Here is an 18,348-nt window from a genome sequence, read left to right on the forward strand (position 1 = left end):
AAAGAATGAAAATATCTTTTTAACAAAAGGAAATAGAGGAATTTCTGGCTTTCTAGAATTTTTAGACAACTGAGATGTATTTAACCTTTGAGTACAAAGAGTTCAACCAAAATGAATATTGATTATTGTTACAGGAAGAAGGCTTCTTTATGTCCTTCAATGAATTAAATTCTCAAAAGATCATTAAAAAGACAGACAGCTATATCCTCCACCATTCTCATAAAGACCAACAGCTTATCTAACTAATGATTGTGCCGTGTTAAAAAATTAAACTCTCAACTTTTGATATTACCAAGATCCTCTTCACCATGGTGGTTTTAACAATTTAAAAACTATCACCTTGAAATTTGAGGTGAAAACAAAGCATATAGGTGTTTTTCTGATTGATTCAAATGATTGTCCCAGGACTTTCCAGTCACATTTAAAAAAAGAAAAAAACACTTTTACTGCATTTATCACACATATGATACATATTCATGGTGGGTAGTACATATAATCAGAAAGAAGACAGGAGGGCAGAAAGAAGGAAGGAAGGGAGGGAGAGAGGAAAGGAGGAAAACAAGGAAGAAAAAGTAAAAGAAGAAGATAGAAGAGGAAAATCTCCTGAAATCCCATCAGTCATTGATAGTCACTGTTGACATTGTAGGGTATATCTTTTAATTGTTTTATATATGTATGTGGATTGTATTTTTTAATAAAAATATGTCATACTCTTTTCTAACCTGCTTTTATTTTTTTTGCTAGACAATATATGACTTTATTGTGCAGATGGATATACCTTAGCTAATTAGACAAATCACCAATTATTGAACATTTAGATTATTTCCAGCTTTTCTTTATATCCTTTACATAATCATAATTAATTTCTTAGGATAAAGTCCTAGAGTAGGAGGAAGTGGGTTAACAGGTAAGTAAATGTTAAAGCTTTTGATATTATTGCCAAGTTGTCATCCAAGAAGGTCATACAATTTTATTTCCACTAGTAAAGTTCCAAACCACCAGCAAATATTGCTATTCACTGTTATTTTAATTGTCGTTCCCTTTATTACCAAGAAGAAGAAACTTGCTTTTCAAATGTTTATGGACTATTTATCAATTATATGATTTCTAGGTTAAAAGCAGCTCCCCTTTCCTATGGCTTTCAACTAGATTATTGAGAAACTGAATTCCCAGTTGAACAAGGCAGAAAATATTGCCAGATTCTGCTAACTATAATATACTATCTGATTTTAAAGTTTCACCGTACATGGAGTCTGAGCTAGAGGTCATCCGATGTTTGAGAATGGCACTGACTGGCGCCGTCAAGGACATTGTACAGCAGATAATATCTGTGATGAGCTCTGGGAGAAACTGTGAGACAAACCTAAACAAGCACAATGTTCCTGAACGTTTGCGTGAAAGCATTCCGAAAGAATGGAACTATGTTCCAAACGAAACGAAAAGGAAAAAATCAAGCAAAGGTATATTTGTTTTTCTGTAAGGACATATCCCTCATGAAGCAATTTTCTAGGATATGAGATCAAGTAAAATTCTAAAAACTGTAAAATTTGTAAACTGTATGTCTTCTTTCTACCCTATATATTTGGGACCTGTAATTTTCTTTACTGTGAGCCATATAATCAGGGAAACTAGAAATGAAAATGACTCACATGGTCATCTTTTTTATTTAACTACCAACTCAGAATTTTCTGGATATTTTGTTTATGTTAGTATTCACAGATTAGTCACATGACTTGACTAATTTCCTTTAAATCTATTGAGTAATCTCAAATTCATACTCTTGAGAAGATCACTCTGATATTTACTTTAATTGTTCCTTCCTTGAAGTTTCCTCCTGCATCTACAAATTATTACTTTCTCTTCTCTTACCACACCTACATGTGTACCTTTTAGGTCAAAAATAGCACCCCGTTTAGTAACTATGTATTCTTCTGACAGGGTTATTTTTTTCCCAGTACCTATAGTTCTGAATTCAGTGTGTTGTTCCTATTCAGCACAGTGCATCTACCAAGTGAATTTAAGAACCATCATTTACCTACATTAATCATTTATTTTATTAATCAGTTCCTCTCTTCTTACGTGGTTTCTTTCTACCTAGATGTTTCTACTTTTCCGAGAATTTCACAAGATTCCTTTAAATGTGTATTATATATCTATGTTCATGAATCTTCTTTAGGGTTTTTAAAATAATACTTTTCCCTTTTATAGTCATCTTTAGAAAAGAATATTTTTTCACTAACTCTAAGGAAACTTTTAGCAGTAAAATACTCAAGCTGAACCCACTGAAGTCACTTGAAGAGACTAGCCTTTCTTTCATTCTTCTCTATGGAGATCCTAAATAATGTGGCTCTTATTCGGCGACCTTATATTACAAACTCAAATCAATTATCTATCTGTGACCTTTCATAGTAATGCTTTAATTCTGTCCAAGCCCTATTAAACTGCCTTTGAGTCTAGTAAAGCCATTTAATTGAAATTGGAAAATGTCAGCCTTTCATTGCTTAAGTTCTCCCTTGTCTGAGTTGTTAGCATCTCTCCTTCATCCTAGCTTTTGGATATTTCATAGATTTTGAGCAATTGAAAAGGCATGATCTATAGTTAAAATATCATGTCATATGAGTAGCACTATTTTGCTTGTGGTTTTCAAGTTGTTCTATTCATGAACAATTTTGCTTTCTACAAGCATTTTGGAATTCTTCCATAACATTTCAAAGAGCCTCTGGTTCCAAAAAATTCTTACTTTATAGATACCAGTTCTTGTGATTTTCCTTACTAAATAATATTCTTCATAAAATTATCATGAAGAGTAGAAGCACAACGCTTCTACAATAGACAAACATAAGGAGTGCCAAATCACGTAAATATATAAAAGACGGTGACTGAGGAAAATGTCTTTATAAAGCATTTTGTGCATTTCAGGTGGATATGACAATAGGAGAATTACCATTGTTCTTCATTTCTGCCTCTTTTAGACTGACAGTGCTCAACCTTTATTTTCACTACAGTATACAAGACAGAAAATGTTTACATGCCAGACATTGATCACTTATTCATTCACTAGATATTTACTAAGTGAACCACTACTACATACCAGGCACTGGGGTTGAGGTAAACTATGAATAAGATATCTCCTCCTGGTGCTTGAAGACTAGTATAACTGTTTCGAAATGGGTGCAAACACCTCAGGGGAAGTATAAGGCAATTCTTTGGTGTGAGAGAAGAAAGAAAGAAATTAAACTTTACTAAAGTTTCATATGGAGATTGTCATTTGAACCCTCCCTTGGTCTGTGAGTGAGCCGGTCGGTCGTGTGTTGGGAACAATGTTATTGGGGAGGGGATGGACAGGGTAACCTCATTCCTTCTTTAGCTTTCAGCATCCAGTAATGAAGTAATGTTGTCGTTTGTATTTCAGAATCTAGTTTTAACAAAATTAATCATTACAAAACACGTAAGTGGCATTAATATATTCCTGTAAATAAACAGACCAACTGCACTTTAAAAGTAATACTGGGAACGTGAGGAAGAACAACCAATGGCAAGGTGGAAAGGCTCGTGCTTCTTCCTCTTCCCAGCAGGAGCTCTTTCTCAGCCACGGTCTAAGGTAAAACACTGAGGATCTGATCAGATTTGGCCAAAAATAAAAAGAATGAAAAAAGGAAATGTGTTGGAAAACCATTTGAACTATGGCTTTCCATACATTATTGTGCAATGTGAATCCCTCCTGAGTGAGTATTATGCTGTGAGATATTAGCTCAAGATAGTTTGAAGTCATCTTGATTAGCAAAAGATTTCATCCCAAACATGAACACAAACCTCTGAAATCGTTTTCAACAATGTTTTAAGTCAAGTGATATTTAATATAGTACTCTGCAGAATTTATCTAAATAATGATAAATGTTTAGAGGCTTTCTTTTGAGGATTCTAACTTATTAAAAGACAAATAGTCACTAGCTTAAGGGAACATTTTTCCTTCCTGACACAGTGAAAATGACGGAACATGGAAAACACTAAGGTGACAAACTAAAATGCATTTCTTTGCCAACAAATACTGTTACATAGAAAACAGTGAAGATTTAAAGAAATAAATATTATAATAAATTACACAGTGTAGGAGATTTACCAAAGAGTTGAATGAAAGTTCAGATGCTTCTGGTAAAGCTCAGCTTACGTATTTGCTCCCTTATGTTTCAAAGAGCAGATACACAAAGAACCAGTTGTTTTGTTTCTTTGACAACAATTAAATGAAAGATATACCAGAGAATATATTTTCTTAGCATTAAATTACTTTTTAAATACAAAGAATGCTTTATGGGAAAACCTTTGGAGTAATTGTTTTAACTACAATGGATTCTGGAAAGGAACCAGAGGTGGCACTGCAAGGACAATATATTCATGGCATAGTTCACACGCAGATTGTTGAGGAAGAAATTGATGACAGAAAGACACACAGTGCTATCAGAAGTCATTAAGGTAGTTTGTTTTATAAAACCCAGAAATATTAGTTTTATAAAACCCAGTATCACCCACAAAAATATCATGGGCTGCACACTTAAGAACTTAGAGTTTTCTAAAATGATTTAGAATATTCCAAGTAAGAGTTTCAATGATTCATGAACATTTTTCTTAAAAATACAAAAATGAAATATTTTTCAAAGTGTTTGCAAGAACAACTAATTGACATCACAGATGATAAATATGTATTAGTCAAATTTCAACAATAGCCTTTGCCTGTTTGGTGGCTGAGATTGAAAAACAAGTACCTTGATTCTCCAGCACAGTTACTGACACACTTGCTCCATGTGTGCTCATGTAGTGGCTTTTTCACCTATGACAGCCATTAAAACCGACTACTGAAACAAACTGAACTTAGAAACTGACCTTTGAATCACTGTATCACAAGGTATTAAGCCCAGATTTTAAAAATCATAAAGCATATTAAATCACATTATCCTCACTCAATAAATTATTATTGACATTTTATACCATTAATAAACAAAATTTTAAAACTAAGTTTAAGACATTATTTTGTCTTTGCCTCATTCATTGTAAATTTTCTTTTTGCCTGTTTTATAGTCCACAAAATATATTATTACAGTCAGTAGTACATGCATAGGAAGGAAGAAATGATAAATACGTAAATATACATATCACATTGCATTCATTCTAAGACATACATTTTTTTCACATTTTATCAGCTCTGCAACTGGAATGGCTCTTAGAATATATTACATGTATATGGCTTAGATAGAAGTCAACTTATTTAAATAAAGACTGAAAAATGAGCGTGTGGCATTCTTAAAAGGCCCCTCTCTGGTGTGTCGTTAACATCATCGCTGCCTCAGAACTCCTGTGATTAGTCAAATAGATTTATTAATTTGTCATCAGCCTAAAGGTTCTGATTGGAATTTGCCTTAAGCTTTAATGAAGTCGTTGGGGATTTGAGTACCTGGAGTCCTCAGATTGTATAAAATCTCAGTAGAAGTGCAGGTGTGAAGAGAATTGGTCATCTTTTACTTGATATCTACTTGCATTGTCAAATATTTACCTAGTATCTGCAGTTAAGCCCTCTAAGATAAACAGAATGTAAGATATAATCTTTTAAGCCAAAAACTTGACAGTAGAATAGGGAGTATGAAACACAAACACATAAAGAACAATAAAATATTAAAATAATTTAAGAACACAGAGAAGAGTGGTCACAAAGGAGTTTTTAAATTTGCTTTATCTATATTTTAAGCCTCACTGAAACATATCATTTGAATAAAAATAAACATTTATTGAGGAACTGTTTTTTACCAAGTACCAAACTAGGTACTTTCACATTTATTATTTTATTTAATACAGTAGTCTTATGAGACCATTCAAATATATATTGGACCCAATCTTTACAAACTTACAAAGACAGCTCCAGTTAATTTTGAAAATGATTCTTAAGTTGTCGTAAATTTCTGAGGAGTCACTAAACTAGACACGTTTCCAAGAGCTTTGTACTTTTTTAGAACAGAGTAACTTCTTTAAATGTCACAAATATCCTGAAAAATCTTTCACATTGTTTTATTATTTTTGTTCAGTAAAAACAGTAAAGAATGTTTTACTGAAGAACTCAAAGCTACCTTCTTTTAACTTCTCACTCAGTTCCAATGTTCAAATTCAGTTATGTACATAGTGGATTAAAACGCCGTGGCAGACTTTGTGGGATACTCAAGGAGCAAAGAGATGTTTTTCCATGCTCATGAGGAGCTTTTAGTTTCGTTGTAAAGACAACTCCTGAAGACATAAATAACAATATAACACGAACAATAATAGATGATGATACAAAAGATGACACAACATGGCACATTATGGACCTAATTACCAAAATAGTCATATCGATAATATGTACAAATAAATTCACAGGAGGAGAGGACTTTGAACCAAGAGTTGAACAATATGTGTGACCCATGAAGAGAGAGGGCATTCATTGTGAGAATAATGAGATATTCAGAAACCTAAAAGCAAAGAGGATAAAACAAAGATAGTTCACAGAAACTGGCTAAGGCTGGACCATGGAACGTTTTGACAGCAACACTCTGGAAACTGATCTCATAACAGTGGAAAACAGCTAAAACAATTGTAGCAGAGAAATTAGATAATAAAATTCAAAGTACATGAATTTGGCTTTACAGTGCAGAGGAGGGGCTGGGCATAGTATGGAGCAGGGAGATGAGTTGAGGAGAGTACTACGGTAGTCCAGGTACCATTTGTGAGGAAGAGCTTGAATGGGTTGGTAGCATGGTCACAGTGAGGCAAAACTGGATGTCAGAGAAGAGGGGTTAGGAAGATTTGTCAGTGTGGTCCCTGGTCTGGTATGAAGAATCAACAGGAATATTTAAAAGATTTAAAAGGAAGGAAGGAAAGAAGAAAAGAAGAAAAATGGGGGTCAGGGGAAGAGTTAGGAGGGCCAAGCCAGTTTGGGAGGAAAACAACTAATTTGATTTTAGTTATATTGAGTTAATGATGACTAGGACAGAGAAGTGGAATGCCCAACAGGTCGCTGAAGTTGTAGGATTGCTACCCTGGAAAAAGGCCAAGGTTGAAGATTCTGGAATCGTCTAGATGAGTGGTTCTTAACCAGGGAAGATTTTGCCCCCAGGGGGCTTTGGCAATTCTTGGAGACATTTTTGGTTGTCACAAATGAGGAGGATGCTACTGGCATCTAGTGTGTGTAGGCCAGAGATGCTGCTAAAACATCTTAAAATCCACAGGACAGCTCCTTACAATAGTGCCAAAGTTCAGAAACCTTGATCTAGCGAAGGAAAATTAGTAAATCCTTGAGTGGAATAACACCAAGCAAGGGAAAGTATCTAGAATCATCAGTCAAATAGACCAAGGACTTCTTAGCAAATACTCATATTTACAAGATATTAGTTGAGATGGAACTAACATGGGACATGGAACTAGGATGGGAGCCAGCATGGAAGCAAAGAAGAGTAATAGAACTAACCATGAAACAGTTTGTTGACTCATTTATTCAACAAATATTTATTGAACAACTCTTATATATGAGGCACTAAGTGCTGGGGACACAGCAGTGCCTTCATGGAGCTTATATTCTAGTGGAGGGTGACAGATACTGGACAAATAAAGGAGATAATTATTAGGTGATGGTAAGTTCTGTAATAAGGCAACAAAATGGGGTCTGATGAGAGGGAGGGGCGGGGGCCTGGAATGGGAAGGTTGTGAAGGGGCTGCTTTAGATGGGTTGGTGAAGGGGGCTCTCTGAGGAGATGCCTTTTGGGCTGTGAACTAAAAGAAGAGGAGCCAGTCCTGACACGAGCTGGAATGATTCTGTCATGGATTCCAAGGGAGGAGGAGAAAGCCTTAAGAGAAGTATCAAAGGCCACACAGAGATCCGGCAGGAGTGCCTTTGCATGTGTTGATTAGAGCACATCTGGGCCATTTAAACCTGCAGTCTTAACAGATAAAAGTATCAGTAAAATTCTGAATTTTTGTAATATTCATTTGTGGAAGGCAAAAAGTAAATTCAGGATTTGGGGAATTTTAGGCAATACTACAGGGGACTCCAGTACAGCTCTGTCAGAATATGTCAAGCACTTGCTCTTCTCAACAATTTTCTCCACAAAAATTAGACATCCCCACACAATGCTCAAAACAACACAGTGATGGAACGCAAAAAATGCTAATATTAATCATCCCTTTTCTGTCTTTTCTTCCCCAGGCTGCACCAGGCTCGCTGCTCAGGCGGTATCTATTGTAATCAGCGAGTTACCTACAGTGATTGCATGTTTGCCTCCCCCAATTAAATACTTCTTTTTTCTGTCTGAGAGAAAAATGTCAAAAAACTTTGTTGAATTGAAGAAAGCTGGCCTGCTTGTCTGGAACTTGATTGTAATTATATGTCGGATATTTGAGGATGGAAACACTGTGGAACTTTTAACAGGTGCCTCCCTTGACAGATGGAGTAAAGAGAAACTCAGTTTCATCTGTGAGTGTTTGGAAAGCATCATGGGAGAGCAGAGAAGTAGCCCTAATCATATGACCCAAAAGGTCAGACAGAGCATTGAGCAGCAAAAACCCAACTGGATTGAGCGCCAATTATTGAAAGCAAGGAAATTGAGCACTGAAAGGTAAAGAGATGTTTTTTTTTCACTGAATTTCATCAAATATATTCACAATAACAAAATCACCAATAAACAACAACAGAATATTGTCAGATAGGCAGCAATGGTCATTGTGCTAACTTCAAGGGAACTTTGATGAATATAGTGAAAGATAAGTATTCCATTAAAAACTGGATTGTTAGACGTTCCTTGTCCTATTAAAATCTGAACCCCATTGATACACTGGAACATTATACTTGTTTAGTCACCATCTTAAGGTTTCTGATGAAAAGGGTGGTAGTTAAACCCAGGAGAATTTGGTTTCACTGTTTTTCAGTGTGCAAACTGGTATCTGGTGGATAGCCTGGAGCATTTTGTAAATGGATTGGGCATGGAGATTAAATTAAGAAGGAATTAATGGATATAAAAGGCCTTTTATTGCTTTCTGTGTACCTGATTGTCAAAAAGGTACACATTTTTCATCTGGTAATGTAAGAATCCCAGAGGGCAACTGGGGCATATCACACTCAAGCTATAAACACACCCAGCTGTTTCTGTACGAAAATGTCAGCCTTCTCATAGGTTTGTCACCAAGAGCTAAGTGATTTGTGGTATTGCAAAGATTTTTAGGGGTCCCTAATGAATTTAAGTATGTACATAGAGTCCTTCTGTCTTAAAATTAGTCTTCAGTATAGAATTGCACGATATTGATAAAGGAGTGATGGTTCATATAGTCCAAAGATCGTTAAACCAGCCCTTTTGTCTTTTTGCACTCTCACACACTGTCCCCCATTCTTTTAAAATATATTCATCTTGCTAGCAGATACAATTATAACTTTCTGCCGGAAATGACTAAAAGTTATTGCTTTTCCTACCACACGTAGAGGTAAAGAGCTTAGCCTTTGGAATCAGATGGAGAAATACAAATCCCTCGTAAGTGGGCCGTCTTGTGCGAGTTGTGGAATCTCTCAAAGCCTCATTTTCAGCTATGAAGGCAAGCTGATAGAGTTGTTTTGAAAAATAAAATAACTTTCATAAAGTTCTTAGCATCGAGTTTATAACTAGTAAGCATTCGTTATTTATAAACTTTATTAAAATACGTTGCACTCACTGGTTAGTATTATAACCAATACTCTTGACTGGTTTATATTAATCTGTGAGACTTTATGTTAATCCAAATGGAGAAATATAGGTAATCATGATTTTCCTGGTCTTGTCATATTGACTTCTAGAAATTTACTTCTGGGGCATCCTATGGGTAGGAATAACAATAGCTGTCAGGCAAATGCTTAGTAACATTGACAGTGACCTTCTTAATCTTTACATTTGCATTCGATACCAATTTACAGGCTTTAATCCAATGACTAAAAGATTAAGGCCAGATGTCATTATCCATGGCAGTGGTCATAAAAGGGAGAGAAAAAAGGAGAGTAGAAATAGTAGATGTGATTATAGTTACAAGGTTAAATTTATGATGCTGCTGATTTAGGAGTCTATCAATAAGATCAGTTTAAAGTAATGTCTCAGTAATATACCTGGGACTGCATACAGGAATCTATAAGTAAAATTTTTCCTTTAAAAGTTTTTAAAATTTAAAAGTTGGAGTTGTTTTCTAAACAGAACCAACACATCTGGTGTCGCCTATATAGGGAGTTTTCTAGCTAATATTTGGCTGATTAGCTATCTGTTGGAACAAGCATCCAAAATGAAGAACTGCTGATTTTTAAAAGTGTTTTCCAGCCCTCAAAGATTCTGAATAAAATCTCTTACAGGATTTGGGTGCTACAGGAATGTTTCTTCTTGACTTTGATTTCAAGTTGGCTGTCTGATAGACTAGAGAACTTCCACCTCTATGCATTTCTCACAAATTGATGATCATTTAGTTCATAGATCTATCTATACCATGAGAAAAATGTAATTTAAACCATGATGTCTGTATGTAGGTGGAGGGTTGCCTTGGTTTTACCCTGATTTTTTTAAAGTATGAGAATGTAATCATTTAAACTAAAATAGTTCTTCTGTTGAGATAAATGAAACATTAATTCCCCATGAAGATTATCTTGGAACTACATATCATTTAGCTAGATTTCTTTCACTTGCATCCAGATTTAAGTTTGATTTTATGGAAATTGTGAAAATAACTGCTGTGGAGAGGTGGCAGCTGTAAGCATTCCTTGTCTTGCATACTGCCTGAGAGCATTACTATTCATTAAAATAACCTTCACTTTGTAGTAACACTCAAGCTGTAAACAGTCAACTTAGATTCTGGAGAACACACAGCCCAAAAAGTAAAGAAATGCCTATCTTTGCAAAGTAATTTGTCGAGTTGAAGATTATTGTTTTTCATCATGGTGACCCTGACTTGGCTGGCTGGGTGCATATACAGATTAAGATTAATGTAGTTATTCCTTGGCTAAGGTCTGCCTCTTTCAGGGCACATTCTCCCTAATGACATGATTGATAGGCAGTCCCAAATCCAGAGAGGAACTCATTAATCATAGCATTGACTGAATCCAATCATTTGCTTCACCTGCACAGTGATGGACAGGAAAGGATACAATTCAGGGGCTGACACTGAGACACTCTTTTGTCAGAGGGTCTCAACTTTTTCAATGTCAGCTTCTACAATACCTCACGAAATTTTGCTTGCAACCTGTATGAAGCTTCAAAAAGATATTTACAAACTTTCTATTACAACAAGGTCTTTTTTGTCCCTAAAGATTTACTCTAGCTAATGAATATCTCTAAGAGAAGAATTTGCTTTATTTTTTAGCAAGGCTTATATGATTGCAAAGTTCTTTTTTTTAAAAGAAGGATGTTTTGAAGCTACATGTGGAAGCAATATGAAAGTTAATGTCCAGCAGCTGGGTATCATTTGGTTCAGTCTTCAGGTCAGCGGCACTGACTCTTAGCAGAACTAATTTTATAATCATGGCAAAATCTCTGTAATGAACTGCAGTATATAGCTGATTACACCACAGTAAATTTCATTTAGTCTGAGAAACAGTGGAAACCCATGCGTTTTCTTAAGAATACTTAGATTGCAAAACCTAGCATGATCCTAATAGCAGTTGTAATAAGGAAATTAGTGTAGAATATATATGATGTAAGATGAGTATCATGATTTTTTTCTTTGCACTGGTATAGTTTGAGATTTTAAAAAAAAAATTTGTCATCCATTATTACTATGTAAATAATATTTAAAATCAATAAGAATCATATGAGTTCTTATAAAAGAAATTTTCACAAATATAACTTGCACATTCCTGATGTGGTGATAATAGGCCCTTTTCCTGGAAGAATAATCGGGATAGTGACTTTTGCTAAGTATCTGTTACCGGAAAGAAACAGGAGAGGGGCGTATGTTTTTAAAAGGCAACAAGTGTCAGAAGGCCAATTTAAAATCCCCAGTGGTAACACAGGGCCAGGAAGCACCCAGCCTATACTTAGCATAATAGGCTCCCCCTTTGACACTTTAGTCTTTAATGTGTTCTAAGACAGGTGTAAAGAGGACTCTACAAAAGACAGAATACCAAAGCTACTTCTGGCATCAAAGATACTTTTTGTCCTCAAAGAGAAAATACAAATTATTTCTTACACATTCTTAAAAAGAAATGTTTTGTTTTCATCCCATGATTGTAGCAATTTCAACAATTGCAGTAATGGGAAAATGTTTTATAGATAGGAATATAAATGCAATAAAGAAATGTTTTAAAAGAAACAATTCAATTTTTAAAAATGCTTTCAGGTGCTTAGTTCTCAGGCGCTGTTTATAGGCGCTGCAGTGGTTTGGGAAGGCTTGCCTCTCTGAGCGAAGTCTTTATGGGAGCTTTGAATATGAGATTTACGTCGACTCTCCGCACTCAATCTCTTTGATTATTTTCCATCTTTACAATTCTTCACCACTGATAGTTATATGCTCTCTTTGTGTTTAGTGCATTTATGACAATAGAGAAAAGCACAGCCTTAGAAGAAGGAGATATTGCTCTTGAACTGACTGAGCAGAAAATAAACATGATGGTCCTGGATATCTGCCACAAACCAGGTGGCAGCGAGTACCTGAGGCAAATTTATCACATCATGCGGCTCAATGAGGTAGGGAAACGGCCTTTTTACCGAGCAATTAGGTGTGTACTGGCCTGAGGCAGCGTCTGCTGGCAGCTAAGGGTTAGTCAAGGAGGTGATAATACTTCTTAAAGTCAATACCAAACTCAATATTGCATTATTAATAGAATCTATTCAGACCCGGCTGTTCTGCATTCGTACAGCAAAAGCTTCACTGAAACAATGTAGGTTTTATTTGTATGATTTAAACTATAACACGGCTCATAAACTCAGTTCAGCTCTGAATTGTATAGACTAGAGGTGTAGTTTGGGAATTGTGTGTTTGTGACTGTTAAGCTGATGTTAAAATCTGGTGTTTGTGAAATGAAAAATTTTCTGAAGAGAGATGTAGCTTTTCTTCTGTAGACGTCATGCTCATCTTGGTGAAGTTGGAGATTTCTTACGTAATGAGAAAAGCTCAGAAGAATATTGAACCATATTTGGGAGCAACTAGATTAACCCAAGAAAATGCATTAATGCGGGGACACTGGTTAGAACCAATGTCATTCTCGTCCACCTCTTGGCTGGATTAAGGCTCTGACCTTGCATGTTTCTGGCTATTTTAGCAAAAATGTGAAGAGCAGGTAACAGTTATTTACTTGAAACAATACAAGTTTGTTAATACAAGTCTGTTTAATTTCAGATAATACATACTTGAATTGGAATGTGACATCTTATGTGAATTAGAATTGTGTTTATATCTGCAAACACATGCATGCTTTTTTTTGAACAGTGGAAACTGTATAATATGAATAATGTGAAGATATAGTGTTTTATCTCGATGAGGTAGGCCTTAAAAGCAATAAATTTCCAAGGAAAGAATTATATTCTAGCACAGCATTTTATAACTCATATATATAAATGTTCTCCCCACTATTATCTATCTGAAAGTTACATCAAGTAAATCTTGTTTCCTGGTTTTCCTAGAGCTAATCAACCAGTCAATAAACAGGTGACATATCAGTGCATTCAATGATCGCCTGAGAAGGATATGAGGAATTTGTAGCTAAGAGAAATAACCCTGACCTTAAGGCACTAGAGCTTAATTTGACCTGTTAAAAAGTAACACAACGTATTCACTCCTGCCAATGATCCCTCTAGCTTGCTTGGGGTTTCTATTTGGGGAATTCAGGAACTCATGGCCTTGGCTAACGGAAAGACCACCATTGTGACATCATGGTCTTCCTTGGTATGTCCACCTGGCCACCCAGAATAGCCAAAGTAGTTGCGGTGACTACTGAGGAACAGATGCTGCATAGGATTACCTGCTGATCCTTAGTAAAGTGCCATTACAATAGTTCTGAGGACAGTAAGGGCTGGTATAGATTGCCAAACTGATAGAAGAGGTCTATTTTTAGAAGGTCCATAACACAAAAAAGATCAGTAATCACCAATAAGCAAGATCAACAAAAATTAAGTTGGATAGCTATTGGCTGTCAGCCACCTGTGTAAGGAAATCCAAAGGCTGTTTTCCCCTCATGAACCTGTGGAACTCTGGGCCAGTGGTTGTGAACAGGTATGCTATGAGATCTGATGTATGTAAGAGTCTTCGCTGGGGCACCACCACCTTTTGATCACTTAAGTTCAAAGTTATGTTTTTTCTTTTGTTACAACTGAGTGTACTTCCTTTTATGGCCATGTCTGTCAGATGGGATGTCGAGCTAAGAACTTGGCAGTTTATTGTGCTGAGTGAGAAGCATTGCTACAAGAGGTGAAATGTAAGACGATCCAACCAGAGAAAGTAGTGAGAACTTGGCTTTGTCACTACTAAAACGACTCAGCAGTAAATTCCAACAACAATACAAGGGTGACTACTCAACTAGGATAATGCTTATGGCTGCTTTTATACTGTGAGGCATCGTTATGCTGTAGGTGGAATTGCGTTGTGATGTTTGTTCATTTGATGCGTTGTACTATGAGTCTTAAGCACTTTCAGGTGTGCTGCTAAATATTACTCAAAAATGTAATATAAATACCGAAGCATTTACGGAAACAGGCCTGGGTCAGGGGAAGAGTGGGTCTGCATTGAGAGAGAGTGAATTTATGAGAGAAAATGAGGTTTAAAGTGTTTGTCTTTGAGATAAAGATAAGATGTCTGAGCATAAAAGTCCAACTGGTAGTTGAAGAGCCTGGCCATGAACACAGGTGAATGAGGACTTGACTAGAGATTTGGTGGTTTTCAACACGCGTGGTGGTTAGCTCTTCAGTGGAGGGAAATAGAAAAACGATGGGTAGAGAAATAAGCTTTGATGTAACTGCACAGGGAGGCTGTTCAAGAAAGGGTGTTCAAACAACATATTTCTTCTAAAGAAATATACCAGGCTAGCAGTAAATCTGGTTAAAGTGATGCCACGGAAAATCTGAGGCTTTTAAGAAGGGGTAGTGACAAGTGACAATATAGCAGAGGTCAGAGAATTAACAAAGGAGAAAACACCATTGTGTTCACAACTTGCAGCAGAGCACTTTCTCTTTTTTGAATTGTGGAACCAAAAACCCCAAAATATAGCAATGTAAGGGGAAATCAGTTGACAAAGAGTGTTATTGGCCAAAACAGCAGTTTTCTAATGTGCATTATTTATTTATTCTTTAAATTTTACTTTCACAAATCATCATGGTAAAATGGTTTTTCCTGTTTAAAAATCTAAATCTAGGCATAAAATATTTTTCTGACGGCTTTATCAATATCTAATAATATTTAGTAAGAGTCTGTGTGTGTGTGTCAGATGTTACAGAGTCAATCTTTCTAAAGAGCTATGGTCCACAAAGAGCAAATTTAAGAAATGACTCTAATTAAGTAGTGGGGCCTTAGCTTTTTAGGGTTTTAGGATCTGGCATTTTTGCCTTCCGCCGTTATAGTGAGCATTCTCTGTTCATGAAGCTGTTGAGGCACTGCGAAAAGCACAGTGAACTGAGACCACAGATGTGGCTTCTTGCCCAGACTCTACCACTCACCCCCATGTGACCTCAGGCTTGTCCCCTGACATTTCAGAGCCAACCGTCGAATGTGGTGTGAGCTAGTTTCTCAAACTTTGCTGTGCCTGCCGGTCTCCTGAAAATTCTTGTTCACAGTCAGATTCTGATTGGGCGGGGCCTGAGATTCTGCTTTTCGAACAAGCCTCCACGTGAGGCTGATTAGGCTGGTCTATGCGCAGACTTTGAGTATGACCTCTGAAGTCCTTTTCAGTTCTAACATTCTGAACCTAGTCCTAACCCTAATCTTGAAGAAAAAATTATATTGTGACATACTAAAGATCAGAAGATTTGTATTATTTTATTTATTAAAGGACTTGCTTATTAATAGCAAGCATTTGCTAGTTTATGGAAAACTTTAAGTCACTTTAATTTGTTGTCTTCCAGAAAGAGTCCTATAAAATAGATTAGGATTGTTCACCTTGTTTATTTACGGATGAAAAATGAGGTAGAACGCAGTAAGTAGATTGGCTTTTCTGCTTAGGCTGCCGCTGGCTGTTGGATTTGAATTACGTATTTTGAGCTTCTATTGAACCTTGATATTTTTCAGACCACGGCATAGAAATAGAGTTTAGGAACTTGCATTATAATTAATTCTACATAGAGTAAGATTGCTTGCAGTGAAATATCAGAGTCCTTAGCACTCTGCTGAGCGTGGAGTAGGTAGCAACTGCACTTAATGAATGAATGAGCAACCTTGTACTTTAAGTAACCATACACCTGAGTTAAGTTTTGGTAACCAGACATGTTAATACATGAGCCAATGACAAGACAATGCCTATTAAAAAGATTCTGATAGATCAAGCATACATTTATTATGTGAGAATCTGCTAAATGGTTTTCTAATCTGTGCTATATATTAGGTGAACCTGTTTGTGATGGGTTTATTGCAATGCTGATTGGTCCTCTGCTGTGTTTCTTCTGAAAATGTATTCTGTCCCGAGGCAAGTAATACACTGTAATCTAGCAAATGTGCTGAAAGGGTAGATTTGGATATTGATCAGTTTATTTTTAGAGAGAATATATGCTTCCCACCATCACGACTTGTAATTTTTTTCCCTTGAAGGAATACTTAAAAGAACAGCTGTTTTCTATGAATGGTTCAGAGGAAAAGCCATTACCCATCCGACCTTTAAAGCCGACCTTGAGGAGTGTGGAAGATCAGCCTTCTGCCTTTAACCCTTTCCATGTGTACAAGGCATTTAGTGAAAACATGCTAGATCAGGTATGTGGAAATTAAATGGTAAACTTAATTAAAATGTTTGGTTTCTTTACACAAGTTAGAAAAAAAATGCTTTTTGTTTGAATATTGACTCATAAGCTTTTTTGCTAAGAAGCAAAAGGCCTTGTATTTATTGGCATGGTCCGCACAAATTGACTTTGAAAAAGTTATTTTATCTTCTTTCTATTTGTCAAACTGATTCATATGTTTGGTCTGTAAAATGTAACTTTTGACCAGGTCAGCTCACTGTGGGCAGAGGGAACATCTGTTCAGCTGTGTCTACGGAAGGCCTGAAAACCCAGGCATTTCAAAACATACTCACCTCCCTTGCTGCCCCCATTCTTCAATGCAGACACTCACAAAACACCTTGCAATCTTTATGAATTTATCTAATTTATCAGGTAAATTATAAAATAGCTTAAAATTAATTATAAATAGAGCATTGAGCTCCTATTTTAAGTGGCATGAGGCAAATTTGCTTTTTTACAACCCTAAACACATTCCTGAATTTTAAATGAATTTGCTGATGATCTTAAAGTCAGGATATTTGGAATAAAGTCAATGTGATAAACACCACACATTTTTTAATGTCAGATTATGGCATTGTTTGAGCTGCATGTTTCAGTAGTTATGTTAAAAAGATCTTTTTCCAAAGTATTTGAAATCTAAAGTTGCTTTTGCTTTGTTCGTTCCTTTGGTGGCTTTTCCCAGAAGCCTCTTGACAGACTACTTGAACTAACAGGGCAGAAGAGAAGGATGGCTTGACCTAGAGCTCTGACGAAAATAAGAATTAAAACAATGGCCTAATTCGGGATGCAGATAATATTTTTACCATGCCTGTTACAGCCCTAGTCTACATTCATCAATACTGCAGTAGAATAAGACCTTCAAATGCTGACAACCCGGGGCAGAATTCTCCTGCTCTATGACAGAATTGTAGTGCTCCATTAATCAGCAGGTGACAGGGCATAGTTCTTGTTGGATTTTAAACATCGGCCTGGTCTCTTATTATCCAAACTATTTAGTTTTAAGGAGTATAAGCATCCATAATACTTTAAAACCAAATATATTGTATAAGTTTGAGTTTATTGGCTGCTTTCCTGTGTTGTACATTAGATTGCTTCCAACCATAAATAATCATTGTAGCTGTTAAATTATCCTCACTTCATTTAAATAAATGGCATGTTTTATTCAGTTCTGAATTATGAGATTATCTTTCACAGTAATTTTTCTCCTTACTCTGTTGTGAAATTTTCTATTAAATGAGAAAAAAGAATCATTTATGCTATTTACATTTACAGATCTTTATAATTTCCCCTTTAAAGCATTTTTTTGACCAAAAAGATAACATTAATATCACACTGTAATTCAGCTGTGTCTTATCATTTGAGCCATAGCAATTCCGAGTTTGTTTTCTAATCAAACTTCTGGGTGGCAGATAAAAACAATTAT

At 35.9% G+C, this 18,348-nt stretch overlaps 1 protein-coding gene across 6 annotated transcripts in view; it reads left to right on the top strand.

The window, feature by feature from the left end:
* KIAA0825 (KIAA0825 ortholog) overlaps window positions 1–18,348 on the top strand; it is a 372,960-nt gene that overhangs the window by 175,841 nt on the left and 178,771 nt on the right. For 5 of the 6 annotated variants that reach the window (XM_046668256.1, XM_046668255.1, XM_046668258.1 and 2 more), the window contains 4 exons: window positions 1,236–1,460; window positions 8,219–8,627; window positions 12,536–12,695; window positions 16,741–16,899. In XM_046668256.1, the coding sequence (XP_046524212.1) occupies window positions 1,236–1,460; window positions 8,219–8,627; window positions 12,536–12,695; window positions 16,741–16,899 (953 nt within the window). Of the gene's footprint in view, window positions 1–1,235; window positions 1,461–8,218; window positions 8,628–12,535; window positions 12,696–16,740; window positions 16,900–17,607; window positions 17,709–18,348 lie in introns of those variants that run through there. The other variant, XM_046668259.1, reaches the window with a different exon arrangement.

The sequence above is a fragment of the Equus quagga genome, chromosome 7 (assembly GCF_021613505.1).
Source record: "Equus quagga isolate Etosha38 chromosome 7, UCLA_HA_Equagga_1.0, whole genome shotgun sequence".
Classification (NCBI taxonomy): domain Eukaryota; kingdom Metazoa; phylum Chordata; class Mammalia; order Perissodactyla; family Equidae; genus Equus; species Equus quagga.